At 32.2% G+C, this 13,959-nt stretch overlaps 1 protein-coding gene across 1 annotated transcript in view; it reads right to left on the bottom strand.

The window, feature by feature from the left end:
* The window catches only part of Prp16 (ATP-dependent RNA helicase l(1)G0007), a 31,243-nt gene extending 19,253 nt beyond the window's left edge, over positions 1-11,990 (bottom strand). The window contains exons 1-3 of the mRNA XM_072532599.1: positions 10,803-11,990; positions 8,369-8,755; positions 7,435-7,713 (exon numbers count right to left, since the gene is read on the bottom strand). Of these exons, the coding sequence (XP_072388700.1) occupies positions 7,435-7,713; positions 8,369-8,755; positions 10,803-11,826 (1,690 nt within the window). The 5' untranslated portion in view covers positions 11,827-11,990. The remainder of the gene's footprint in view (positions 1-7,434; positions 7,714-8,368; positions 8,756-10,802) is intronic.
* Positions 11,991-13,959: the final 1,969 nt, after the last annotated feature.

The raw sequence follows: 13,959 nt of genomic DNA, 5'->3' as shown, positions 1-13,959 counted from the left end.
ACTTGACTAGATAATTGCTCATAGCCCATATTAAGAAATAAGTGAATAGACAATCCTCACTTGTCAAAGAAACTGAAAAAACGTGAAGTGGTCTAAAAACTAAAAAGTCCCCTATTCAAACTGTTTTTAATAAAAAATTTAATAATATGTTTAAGTTTTTTTAATATACCCTAAAACTAAAAGCGCAAAGAATCGATTGCAAGTTACAAAATACTTGTAGAGTCATACTGTTTAGACAAGTACGGTTGTTTAAATAATCGGTTTCTGTCATAAACAAATTGAATAAATTGTAAAATATTTTTTGATCTGCTTGATATTTAGCACACTTTAATAACTGATCAATTGCCATAATTTCAAGTAGCTATATTACCTGTCGTTAGGCAAAAAACAAAGTTATTAACATTTATAAATTACTACAAACATAATATCTTAAAGTTTACGGTTTTTTGAAATTATATCAATTATTTATGTATTTAAATTTGGTATTTCTCTACATAAAAAACTTTTTATGGTCTACAACTTTTATTTGAATTATTTTTCTTTAGAATGTATACAAAACGTTTTATAAGCAAAAAATTTTTTTTTGCCTTTTAAGATTGTTTAAAAAAACAAAGCAAAGTCAAGTGTACGTCTTTACGAATTTTTCGTCAGCTACCCCTCATACTATTTAGAATTTAAATTTCTGTATAAGATTTTTTTAAACTATTTAGCGAGGTTCCGTGAACTACTTTCTTATGGCATGGTCAAAGTCAAATATTATTTTTTTATGTGATTAAGCCACCCTTAATGGTCGTTATTGAGATGAAAATTACATTTTTAATTAACTAATATTTAACGTTTTGATTTCCACTATTAGTTTACAATAACTTTGTTTATTGTACAAATTATGTAAACATGTGTATACACATTTTGTACAAAAAAACGTTTTTTGAGAACGATTTCCGGAATGGAAATCAAAATTTCAAACATTAACAGGATCACAACCAATAATTAAGGCCTCAATACCATAAAACCATAATATTTATCTCAAACTATTCATCGATAGCTTCGACTAAACAGGTTGTAAATTAAAATTTATGTAAAAAATTCCCCTACACGATTCTCTGGGCAAAAATATCTAGGTTGAATAAATATAACATCTAAACGAAGAAAAAACCCGTTGAGACTGCAACTTGTGAGCAGGTAGTTACAATGTCGTTCTTTGAACTTGAACCCAAAGCGATCGATATTTAGGTATCTAAAATATTATTTTAAGGATTAATACCGGCAACATCTATTGGCTCTAAAATGATGCCAAATACAGTGATTTTACCGCTCGATGTTAAAACGTAGGTATGACGTAAAAAATTAAATATATAAAAAAAATCGGAATATTGGAAAACCGACAACAGTGCCAAGCCTACAAAGGTGCACTAAACGAACATACACAATTTATAAATAGAAAATGATAGCAATTCTTGGTGATGCTAAGTTACTGCAACGTGAAAAGAGTTTAAAAGGATAGCGGGATGTATATATATATATATATATATATATATATATATATATATATATATATATATATATATATATAAATATATATATATATATATATATATATATATATATATATATATATATATATATATATATATATATATATATATATATATATATATATCGGTTTCAAAACGTCTTGCGTCGTTGTCCGATGCCTAATTTCCACGAATTTCTATCATTCCATTGTTCTTCGGTCAAGTCTCGGGAGCTCATTGCCTTTGTTATTCCCTCCTTCCATGTTCTTTTTGGTCTTCCTCGTTTCTTACGATTTGGTGGTATCCATTTCATGGCGATTTTTGGTAGTCTTGTTTCTGGCATTCTTTGAACATGGCCATACCATATAAGTTGTTTCCTTTCTATGTCTGTTGCCAGTGATCCATCTACCCCCATCCGATTTCTTATTTCATCGTTTCTAATTCTGTCTGCTCTAGATATTCGAAGTGATCGTCTAAATACATCCATTTCTGTTGCTTCGAGTTTTCTTTTATTGCTTTCTGTTAGTCTCCATGTCTCTGTACCATAGGTTAAGCTGGTTTTTATGAGAGATTCATATATATTGTATTTTCGTCTTTTACCAATTTCTGAGCTCCAAAGAACTCCGTTAAGGCATCCAATTGTTCTACGGGCCTGGGTTATTCGTTTTCTAATTTCCCTATTGTCTGTGCCTGTGGTGTCGAAATCAATTCCTAGGTAGGTATATTCAGTGCAGAATGCAATTTCGGTTGTGTCCATCTGAATGTTGGATAGTTCTGCGCCTATTGGGAGATATTTTGTTTTTTGTGTATTGAGTTCTAAACCCCACTTCTTGTATTCTTCCTGTAGTTTTCTGGCCATATATGTCAGGTCTTCTTTATCGTTGGCTATAAGGACTTGATCGTCTGCAAACTGTAGGGTATATAGGCAAGTTTCTCCCAGGTCAATGCCAATTCCTCTGCACTTTCTTTTCCACTGATACAGTGCTTTCGCCACGTAGATTTTAAACAATGTGGGGGATATGCCACCGGGATATCCTGCCGGAGTCCCTTGTTTACAGGAAATTTTTTTGAAAGTCTATTTCCAATTTTTATTCCCGACGTTGATCCTTCATAAAGTTGTTTAAGGGCGTTAATTACTGTGTGGTTAATGTTTGTTTCCTGCAAAACTTTCCATAGCTTTTTAGCGGGTACAGTATCATAGGCCTTCTGAAGGTCTATAAACATAAGGTGGGTTTCTTGATTGGTACTTGATCTTTTTTCTATTATTTGTTTCAAAACAAACACATTATCGGTGCAGCTCCTTCCCGCTCTAAAGCCAGATTGTTCCTCTTCTTCTTGTTCCTTATATTCTTGTTCGATAATGTCTGGAAGTATCCTTCCATATAGGCGACTTAAGGTACTGGTTACTGATATACCTCGATAGTTTGAGCAGTCCAGTTTACTTCTCTTCTTATGTATAGATGATATGAAGGATACTTTCCACTCATGCGGGACTGGTGTACCGTTTAGATATTGGTTTATACACCAGGTTAATCGTTCAAACAGTTTGTTAGTACCGCATTTGATTAGTTCTGCTGAAATTCCCTCCGGACCTGCAGCTCGACCATTTTTTAGTAGTTGTATCGTTTTTATGACAGTCCTCTCATCGATGTATATCGTTTCTCCCTGTATGTGTATTTCAGTTGGAGACATTTCTCTATATTCCTCTCTGTTTTCTGTTAATAGATTTTTGTAATGTCGGATCCAGTGCTCTGTTGTTATTAATTGTATGTTTGTTTCTCTTTTTTCATTTGATTTAACTTTTGTCAGGAATTTCCACGTCTCTGAGCATTTTCTACCTCCCATATATGTGTCTATCTCTTTGCATTTTTTGTCCCACATTTCTCGTTTAGCTGTGTTTACTAGTTGTCGTGTTCTTTTTTTAATATCTTTGTATTCTTCTCTATCCAACTCCTGTTTTGTATTTAGCCATTTGTGGTATGCTTTTTTTTCCGAAGTACTAGTTCTTCAATTTCTTGATTCCACCAAAGTTTTTTACTAGCGGAATTAGTTTTTAGTCCAATGGCCTCCTCTGCTGCTTCTTTGATGCTACTCGTTATGTTTTCGTAAATTTGTTCTACTGACTGGTCTTCTATATTATGTAGCAACTTTTCGTCTAATCTGTGCTGGTATAGGTTTCTTGTGCTTTCGTTGATAAGGCTGCTTAAGTTATATCGTTTGCTCGTTATCACTTCTGTTTGTTGAGGTTCCTCATTAACGTTATTGTCCTTGTTAGATTTAAAAGGAAATACCATTTTTGTCCTAACTATATAGTGGTCGGAACCACACGTCGGTCCTATAAGTACTCTTACATCATTCACTTTTAAGGTAGTGCTTTGTTTGACTACTACATAGTCAATGATCGATTTTAGAATCCTTGTATGTTGTACCCATGTGTATTTGTGAATATCCTTGTGTTTATAGAAGCCGTTCATTATTCTCAGAGTATGACTCTGACACACTTGGATCAGCCTTTCTCCATTGTCATTCAGGTTTATTTCACCGTAGGGACCGATCACCTCACTGTTTATTCTTTGACCCACCCGGCTATTCAGATCTCCCAGTATTATCAGTTCTCGTGATTTTCCTATGTTGGTGATTATGTCGTTCAATTTTTCGAAAAACTCGTCCTTAGCAGCAATTGATTCGTCATCTGAGATGGCGTAGACTCCAAGAATTGTCACTGGCGTTTGATTTATGTTGATATTAACACGTATGATGTTTTCGTCGATTGTCTCGAAATCAGTTATTTTGTGTTTGAATTTTTTGTGTATCATTACAGAGACTCCTCTCTTTGCTCTTTGGTGTTTTGGGATGCCACTGAATATGTGTGTATAGTTATTTACAGTTTCTGTGCCAGTTCCTTTTTTCTTAGTCTCCGTCAAGACTACTATATCCATGTTGGCGTTTTTCAGTGTGTATTAACACACTGTAATTGCCCTTTAGATTTTATGTCATTGTATTTTATTTTTCGCAGATATTAAACAGTGGGTCATATCGCCGACGATGCCGTCGTCGCCAGGATTGACGATTTAATTTTTACTGTATTATTACCTAGGATCTAATTTTATTTTGTTATTTATTTATTTCGAATATATTTTTATTTAATTTAAACCTGTGTTTTACTGAGTCTGTTGTCTAAAACAGTTGACCGTCATATCTGTCATAAAGAAACTCAAAGATATAAACAGTTCCAATGAGTTTACTGTTAAACCATCACTAATAATACGTATTTTGAAATTCACACTATTTTGCGACTAGCCGTTTACTTTTACATCTATATCGATACCTTTTTGCCATAACATCGTAAGTCTCGTTTAGTAAATTTTACAGTACGGCAGTTTTTTCAATAAACGTGTTTAGAAATGTCCAATTGAAGTGAAAATTGGCATCCGGACGTATTATGATGAGTGTTTGAAGTAAAGTAATGATTTTTCTTCAAAATAGTTTCAGTTTTTTTGTAGTTGGACTTACGTTACTTTGGAAACATTAAAAATAATTTTGCTACTGTAGTTTTATACAAGTCCAACACTTACGATAATTTTGGTAAATTCAGAAATAATTTCACATTATGATTGTTATCGTAAGCTCAGCACTTACGATAAAAAGTATGTTTAGACACAGCCTCATAAAGTAACATAAATATATATAAAAAAATACCAAAAATCATTTATTTAAGGTAATTTATTTGTTAAACGTAAAAAGTACAATAGGCATTTAACTGAACAACAAATCGCTTTACTCATAAACTTACAAATAGTCATAATATCTAATGTTATTGCATGTGATATAATAAATGTGAATCATAGCTAGTCAGCAGAAATCTAATCTTGGGGCCCTTCATCGCTTTCGTCTTCCTCATCGGATTCTGCTAGCTTATCTGGCGTAGCTGACGTTTTCATTAGCCTATATTCTTTATTCTTTTGAAACCTGAGAGGAATTATATTGTCGTCGCAGAGATCAAGTCTTTTTTCTTTGCAACGGAAATAGACAATTTTTGAGACTAAAGCCGTTTTGGTTTTTTTTTTTCCTTTTAATTCCATCGTGAAATTGATGCAGTTCTGGCCATTATTTAAATATTGAACCTCTATAATAATATCTGGGTTACCTTTCTCAAATTTTACATTTTTATTTCACTGATTTTTATAGGTTTTCCGTTCTTACATTTGAATTTACTCGGTTTTAGTACATCATCAGATATTTTTTTTCCATTCTAAGAAGTCAATGAAATCAATTTTTATTGTTTCAAATGGTTTAGGTTTGGTACGAGAGTTGGATATCAATGTACACCATTCTGATGGAGCCCATACTACGCGTTATTTGATAAACCGCTCAATTGTTGCGGAACTGAGTCGACAGGCATATAAGTATGGCCTGGTAGTAAGTATCGCACACTGATTGATGTTATATTAACAGAATCCCTAAGAAAAGTCGGGATCATTAGATGCAATTTCTTGCAAATATTTGTAGATTATGGTAGATATTTCGTTACTGCCACGTCCTCCGTCACATTCTCCCCACAAATAACAAAACCCATTTTGGGTTCCACTTTCGTAAACTATAAGATTGTAATAAGCATACTTTCTGGTGTAGTACAAGAGCAAATTGTCTCCATGTGGTGTGTTTAACACCTTCTGTACGTCGAAATTAGCACATCAAAATTTTGAATCTAAGATAGTTTTTTTTTGATCAGCTAGAAATGAGTCTTTGCATTTTTCTTTGTTTTCCAAATGTTTTTCATACAATTGCTTTGTTTCTTCTGTTTCCTTAAAATCTTTGTCTTTTCTCACTTCACATACTTTGCACTTATCTTTTTTCGGCAAGTGAAATCCGATATTAAATTCTGCCTTAAAAATCTTTCAGAACATTTACAGGGAAACGATATCGTTCTTAGTTATGCCATTTTCTAACTGTTTCTTCTTAAAAAGTTCGTATAAGAATGATACATTACGAAATTCAGTGGGTAAGTGTCTTCTCGATGTTTTATTTCTGCAATAATGAGGTGGAACAGCGGGTAGCAACGTGATAAAATCTAAAACATTCTGCTTCTGCTCTTTCCCAGTCTTGTTATGTGGAACATGCTTATCTCTCGGATCTATTTTGGAAAATGAGGCTGACATAGAGTTTTCTTTCGTATATCTCAAAGTCATTTGTGAAATATCCGAGGTTTTCAATAAAAATTGTTGGCACACCTCGTGTTCCACATCATTCCACCTAATTATATACTTGTACGAACATTGTCTTCTGCTTCTTCCAGCCTCTTGTTTTCGACGTTTTATTATCTTTTATGCCTAAAGCAAAAGTAAAAACCATAAATAATTACCGAAAAAATTATTTTGTGGTACTTACGTTCTGATTCTGCTGCTATACACAGTGCACTAATAGATCGTAACGCACTTCGCTGCATCGTAAGTAGCAATTTTTGTACCACGTGACTTGCACCTTACGATGTTTTGGTGACCATGCGATGTTTTCACAACTACAAAATAGATTTGTTCACATTTTTATGTGACTTACGTTACTGCAAATTCGGTTTTTTCTCCAAGACTATGCTATTATACCTTACGATAATTTTGCTGGGAGGTGCCTGGCGGCTTGATAGATACGATTCTTCAATAAAACTGTTTTCCCTAATTTTGTCACTTACGATGTTATGGCAAAAAGGTATCGATATAGAAGTAATATTTGTTACTGCTGTGTTGAATACCATTTTAACTTTAATAACCCTGTCGAGGCCTGTTGGAGATTCAAAAGAACTGATATTTTTTGACATTTGGCCATTAAATATTTAATACGGTTATCAATTACAAAACCAATTACAAAATAATATCACTTCGAGAGCTTAATGTTTTGATACAATATTAATAAATATTAAACTCACCTAAATGAGTTCCCATTTCATCACTAACTCTCTTCGCGACAGACATAGCTGCCACTCTTCGCGGTTGCGTACACCCGATCATTCCATACTTGCTGTAGCCTTCTTCGTGTAAGTACTGAGTCAATTGTGTAGTCTTTCCACTACCAGTTTCACCGACTATTATCACAACTGAATTTTCTCGAATGATGTTAAGAAGTTCTTGTCTTACTGCAAAAGCAGGTAAATATCGTCTTTGCTCCAGTATAGTCTTCTTTCTGGCAAAATCACTGCTAGCGGCTCCTACAAAACAAAATGGTTTATAAAAGGAAAAAGACAGTTAAGATTTGATTTATGATTTGATGAACGTAAAAATAAATCTTTCCTGTCTTGAGAAGCAACTCTAACATGGCTTCGTATGGACGCAAATAGCGACATCTGATAATAAATCCGTAAACTAATTTTTCGAAGCCAAATTCAGATATTTACTTTAATCTGTGCCTTCTAAGAATTGCAGGGCAAAACAGACGTTGATAAATATGTTATTAGAGACATTGGGAATCTAAAATTGCATTCCACAACATATCTCCTCAACTAAGCAAAAATCCTTAGTGAATTGGTTTCTAGTACACATAAAGAGTATACCGGAATAAAAGGAAAAAGACAGTTAAGATTTGATTTCATGTATAGTGCGTCTGTATATCCGCTTATACGTATTTCACCCTAAAAGGGATCATCAAAACGGCTATTCACAGACGCTCTAAACGTGAATAGCCGTTCTGAATTTTCAACAGTAATTTATTTATGAGTTTATTTTATTGACTATTTTTTTCTGATTTATACAGGTAAGCATGTTAATATTAATAATTTGATTTTAGTAATGATTTGATATTATTTTATGACAAATTTGAGTCCTTTATAAATCTCTGCATGTATAAATATATTGCATAAATATTACCTGTATCTTTCATGTGCTCTGCAAACTTATGATCTGCCTTATAATCAGTACTATCATCATCCTTGTTATATTTCTTATCTTCTTCATCCTCTGTTTTTTTGATTCCCATAATATTACCAATTTTGGTTCCTCCTAACTCCCAATGTTTCTTTTGTGCTTTTCTTCTTTCTTTTTGTTCTCTGTAAACCCTAACAAGATGAGATCCTTTTCGCGCAACTAAGGCCATATCAGAAGTAGGATCTCTTACAGGAATGACTGGCTCTGGTTGTTTAGTGAATACTATCCTCCCATCAAGGAAAGGAGGTACTATGTTATGAACCAAGAGATGAACTCTATCAATTGATTCTTCATCGAAGTCTTCATTAAGGTCAACAGAATGAACAACTCCTAAAAAAGAAATAGATTATTCATAAATAGGTTTTTTATCTTTAAGGTACATATTACATTACAGAGAACACTCTTTTTTTTCCCAACACAGCCAACATCAAAAATTTCAACAATACAATTATGCAAAATTTGTTATTACGGGTGTAACGTAAAAAACATGTATATATAAATATAAAGTACTAATCTAAAATAATTTGGTACATCAAAATACAAAACATTCAATAATATATAACAGCCAAATACTGGTCACTTGGTACTAGGATACAAGGATCGCTTTAATTTGCTTTTTTAACCTTCGGCCGGGCGCGATGCAGTAATTTTCTGCGTAAACTCAATGTTTCCAGGTGAGGTGGCTCGTACACCAAGGCGATATCCAACATGCAACATTCAACATCCAACATACAATAAATATTTGTTTGTATAATATAAATATAAATATCTGTAAAACACAACATGAGATAATTTGAATTTGCCATAAACAATTGAAATCTAGCATAGCATGATCTTAACTGGTCGGACTGAGAACATTCTTGCCTTAACTGGCTATTTAATATTCAGAGTAATTATGATTCAGCATTTTTTTGAAAATCAATAATCAATTGCTGCTGTTCTTGCTGAGGTCAGGTGTGTATTCTGCATATGTGAAAGCGTGAGATGTCTTGTGCCACTCTTATTATATTGCGGAATTGTAGACTGCATACTATTGACATGACATTAAATCGTCTTCGTAATAATATCTTACCTAGACCATATATGCCTTAAATTTGTTGACCACATTTGCCACAAATTACTAGTTAGCCTAGTTCACATTTTGTATTTGTTATATGATTTTCAAAATAGTCCAACATTTATCTATTGTAAAACACATTGTATTACATATTTTTGAAACCAAAATGATGGATTGTAAAACATTGGGACAACTAACGCAACAGGAAGAATAAAAACTGATAAAGAAAGCGGTAACATAGAGCATTTTCTCTTCATCTGTTCAATTTAGGTTTAATACAAGTATATTCCTGTCTATTGTAAAACATTAGCCCACTTTCACAGTACCTCTCTGAATATCTTAACTCTATTGAGAACGAACTAAGAAATTTAAACCTTTTGTAGTGCAGTGGGATCCACTGGTCTGGTACTAATGTTTCAAATGACAGCTGGCAGTACATGCAGCAGCCAACCTGTTAAAGGAATAGAGATATTTTGGAATTTATTATATGATAAAATTGTGAAACTATTACATCAGTATCCATTGTATTTAATATCAACTACCCAATTTGAAAGTATCTTTCAATATAAACCATAAAAAATTATTTTTTTATACTCTGCACAAATAACGAGCTTCAAAAGAATGTTTATAGAATGTCTATAAAACAAGATAAGTGTGCATTTAACATTAAGTTTTTTTTGTAAACTTTAATTAGCTTTTCTTTTCTGACAAGAAGCAATTTTTATAAAAAATAAGGATTAATCCAGGAAATAACTTTACATTTTGTACTTATCAAATATAATAAACAAGTGATTACACTTTTTTTTATCAGTAATGAGAATGTGAAAGTTGTATGAACTATTATGAAAACATTTTTAGTTTGTTAACAATGGAATATTTTTTAAAACATACGAATAGCTCATTAGATTAACATGTAAATAATGTATTTATTTCCTATATAGAAAATGATATTTAGCAACAAACTTTAGGAAATTTAAGATTCTCTGAACAATAAGGAAAAAAATGTAGCAATTAATGTACCTAACAGTCCTTGTAAATTTTTGATGTCTACTATAAAGCTTGTAAGTTTAAGAATAATTGTAAGGAACATTATAATCTTACAAACACCTAGAAGCTATTTGTACTTTATGCATATAAATAATTAATATAATTTTCCATATTAGAATTAAAACTTTATACATAATAACGAAATGAAACAATAATCAGATATGGAAGACATAAGGTAGTAGCACCATATTAAAATATAATTCAACTTAAACTGTGACCAGAATTGAGTAAGGAAGTAAATTATTACTGTATAAAATAAAAAAAAACACATACCTGATGTTAGCATTCTATTCCTTTCCCAAAGTTCATTGTCCTTATTTATCTGTCTTTGTTGAGCTGACAATCTTTTCTTCTTTCTCTGTTCTAACTGTTCCTCCTTTTTCTTTGTATATTCATCACTTACATTAGCAAATGGATTATTCTCATCATCATATCCCTCATCCATATTATACCATTCACGATCCAACCTTTTCTGTTCTTCTTCCCAATTTTCCCTATCGACAGTGTTATCCCACTTTACTTTTTCTTTCTCATTTTCCCTAGGTGTTGCACCTGTTCTTTTTCTATCTTTGACCCAAGCATTATATCTGTGGGCAGGAGTAGGTCTAGGAGTTTCATTTTCAAGCTTAACAGCTTTTTCACCTCTGTAAGATTTAGATGATTTGTTACTTCTAGCAGACCACTCTTCACTTTTAGTTTTATGTAAGGAGGGAGTAGGGTAATCCCAATCAGACTTCCTTATGGGACCATAATCATCTTCATCCCAAGATGTTTTTGAGGTACTTTCCTTCAAATACAAATTTGGAGTCTTTGGTTCATCTTTAAATCGAGGAGACTTTCCCTTATCAGAATGTTCACTCCATTTCCCTCTTTCTGATTTTCCTTTATATTTATCTTCTTGTCTTGTTTTCTCATAATTATTTGAATCTTTTTTAGTTGTAGCATACACTCCTTTTGATAAGTTATGACTTATTCTTTCCCTTAGTCGTTCTCTAGCTTCTTTACTAATTCCCCCTGTATATGTTGGTGTTTCTTCTTGTGGTTCTCTAAACTTTCTTTTATTTCCACTTTTCTCAGACTTATGACTTTCTTCAATTTCATTTAATTCTGGTTCGTTGATATCAAAGGATATTTTATTTGCTGCTTCTCTTTCTCTTCTTTTTTGGGCTGCAAGTTTATCTAAACCAAAAAGAGATACTTGGGGTACCTTAAATACATGAGGTTTTTTCTTAACTATTAAACCACCTTTTGTTGAAGAACTACCTTCTAATCGATGTAAATTTTCTTCAGGATCCATAACATATTTTGCTAAAACCAGTTATAAGGATAATTACCTCCTCTTGATTATTTATTTATATTATTGACGACATTGAGGTTAATCTACCACAGACACAGCAGGACACAGAATAGAATAAGAAACAAACAACTTAGTTAGACAAGGAAAGAGAGAGAAACAATTGTTTTACATTTTCCCATATCACTGATCACCCAGAGATATAGTATTTTTCATATAAAATTGCATGCACGTCATTCAAGATTTACAACGTCAGAACCCCACAGCGTTGCCAAAACATCAGAATAGTTAGCAAGTGAGGAATTTTTAAAATGTCAACTATTTGTCAAACTATTATATAACAGTAAATACACATAGTTTTAAGATTACTGCAAAACACTAAAATACCTAAGAAAACATTTTAATACAAAATTATACATTCTAAATTATAAATTAACATTATAAATTTTAAACTTACCACTTTTAGAGCATTAATAGTAAAAATGTCCCGCCATTATTTCTTGTTCAAAATAATCTATCTAATACACACTTTACACTACATGATTTATCATGTGATTTGTCATATGATTTGATCATAAAGTAAAATTTACATGTTTACACTGTGTGATTTGTCATATGATTTTGTCATAAGCACTGTCATGCGGCTCGTCATAGCTTGTCACAGGAGAATAGGACGGTACCTATTCCGCATGATAAAATCATATGATTTTCGGTAATAATACGGGTAACACCAACATATTTAAATATCCCGCCTTATTCTTATGTCAATTCAGCGACATTCCCTTACCAAGAGACAACATTCTTTATTATTTATTTATTTTTTGTTTGTTGCATTGATATTGAACCTATTATCTAATGTGTGCTATTGTATCGTATTTTTCTTTTATTATTTATTTAGTTTATTTTATTCTTAGTTTAGTGTTTTATAGTCTTCTTAGTCATACTTTTAGTTTAGTTTCTTTATTAATTATTTTTAATTTGGTATAATATCAACACTAAATTTGATATACCCTGTCCACGATTTCTTCGTAAGGGCCACCTGCAAGCCCAAAGGCGTCTGATCTATTTCTTCTTACTGCTGTAATCTGTATGCAGTTGTTGCCGGCGTGTTATTATTAAAAGTTGGGAAGTCATTGCAATCAACGATTTATTTTCCATTATAATGGTTTAAAAATCTAATAGTTGATACCTATACTGTGTCTAATATCTCTATGACCATAAACAAAAAGAAAAATCAAGAAAATCTCACTCATTGTCACTCATATCATAAGTCATAACTTATCATGCAGTGTAAACACGATTTTTTAAAACATCATAGAAACGAGGAATCATAACAAATCTCATATGATATTGTCATATGATAAAATCATGTAATGTAAAGTCTACTTAAAGCTACGGTTTGTCAGAACAGTGCGCAGCGCACAACATATACGTACAGCAGATTTTCTACTGGACTTACGGCAGTTTTGGGTGAGTCGGTTTGTTAGCTTAATTCGCATAAATATTCTGTCGCTCTGAAAACAAGTTTAGAAATTAATTTCATATTTATTCTCTCAAAGGTTGTACGTTTAAAAAATGAATTCCTCGTAAACTTAACGCAATAATTTTATTACTCCAAGAAGAGGAGGAAGAAGAAAAGTTGATAACGTTAAATTTAAATAAAAGAAATAAAAATGTAAACGAAATTTTTTCATGTCTTAATACAGAAGGTGCTTTTAAATTAACAGTCGAAGAAAGATTGTTTCAAAACAAGGAAAAATTTCGAGAATATTGTTACGTAAAAATATGAGTCATAGTTTTAACCTGTAAACATGTTTTTATTCTAATATATTGTAGAGTTTACGAGAGGCTTCGATTTACCTGAGCGACCTTCCAGAACCGATGCGAGGGAAATCCAGTTTGCCTTTACCGTTTCGCCATCGAAGGTTTTAGATTTTTCGAGATAACGGCACTGGTATATAATAACGGAACTTTATTTGGAAGGGACAGTTAATTCTCAAGACCCGCGCTCGCGAATTTGTTACGTACGGATATAATAAATTATTGTCAGATAAGTTAATATAAATAAAGAAATAAATTAAATCCGTAAGTGTTATAAATATTGAACCTTTTAATAAATCCACAACAAATGGTGTC

This window comes from Diabrotica undecimpunctata, chromosome 5 (assembly GCF_040954645.1).
Source record: "Diabrotica undecimpunctata isolate CICGRU chromosome 5, icDiaUnde3, whole genome shotgun sequence".
Taxonomy (NCBI): domain Eukaryota; kingdom Metazoa; phylum Arthropoda; class Insecta; order Coleoptera; family Chrysomelidae; genus Diabrotica; species Diabrotica undecimpunctata.
Note: the sequence above shows the minus strand (reverse complement) of the source record. Positions and strands in the feature narration are given on the sequence as shown.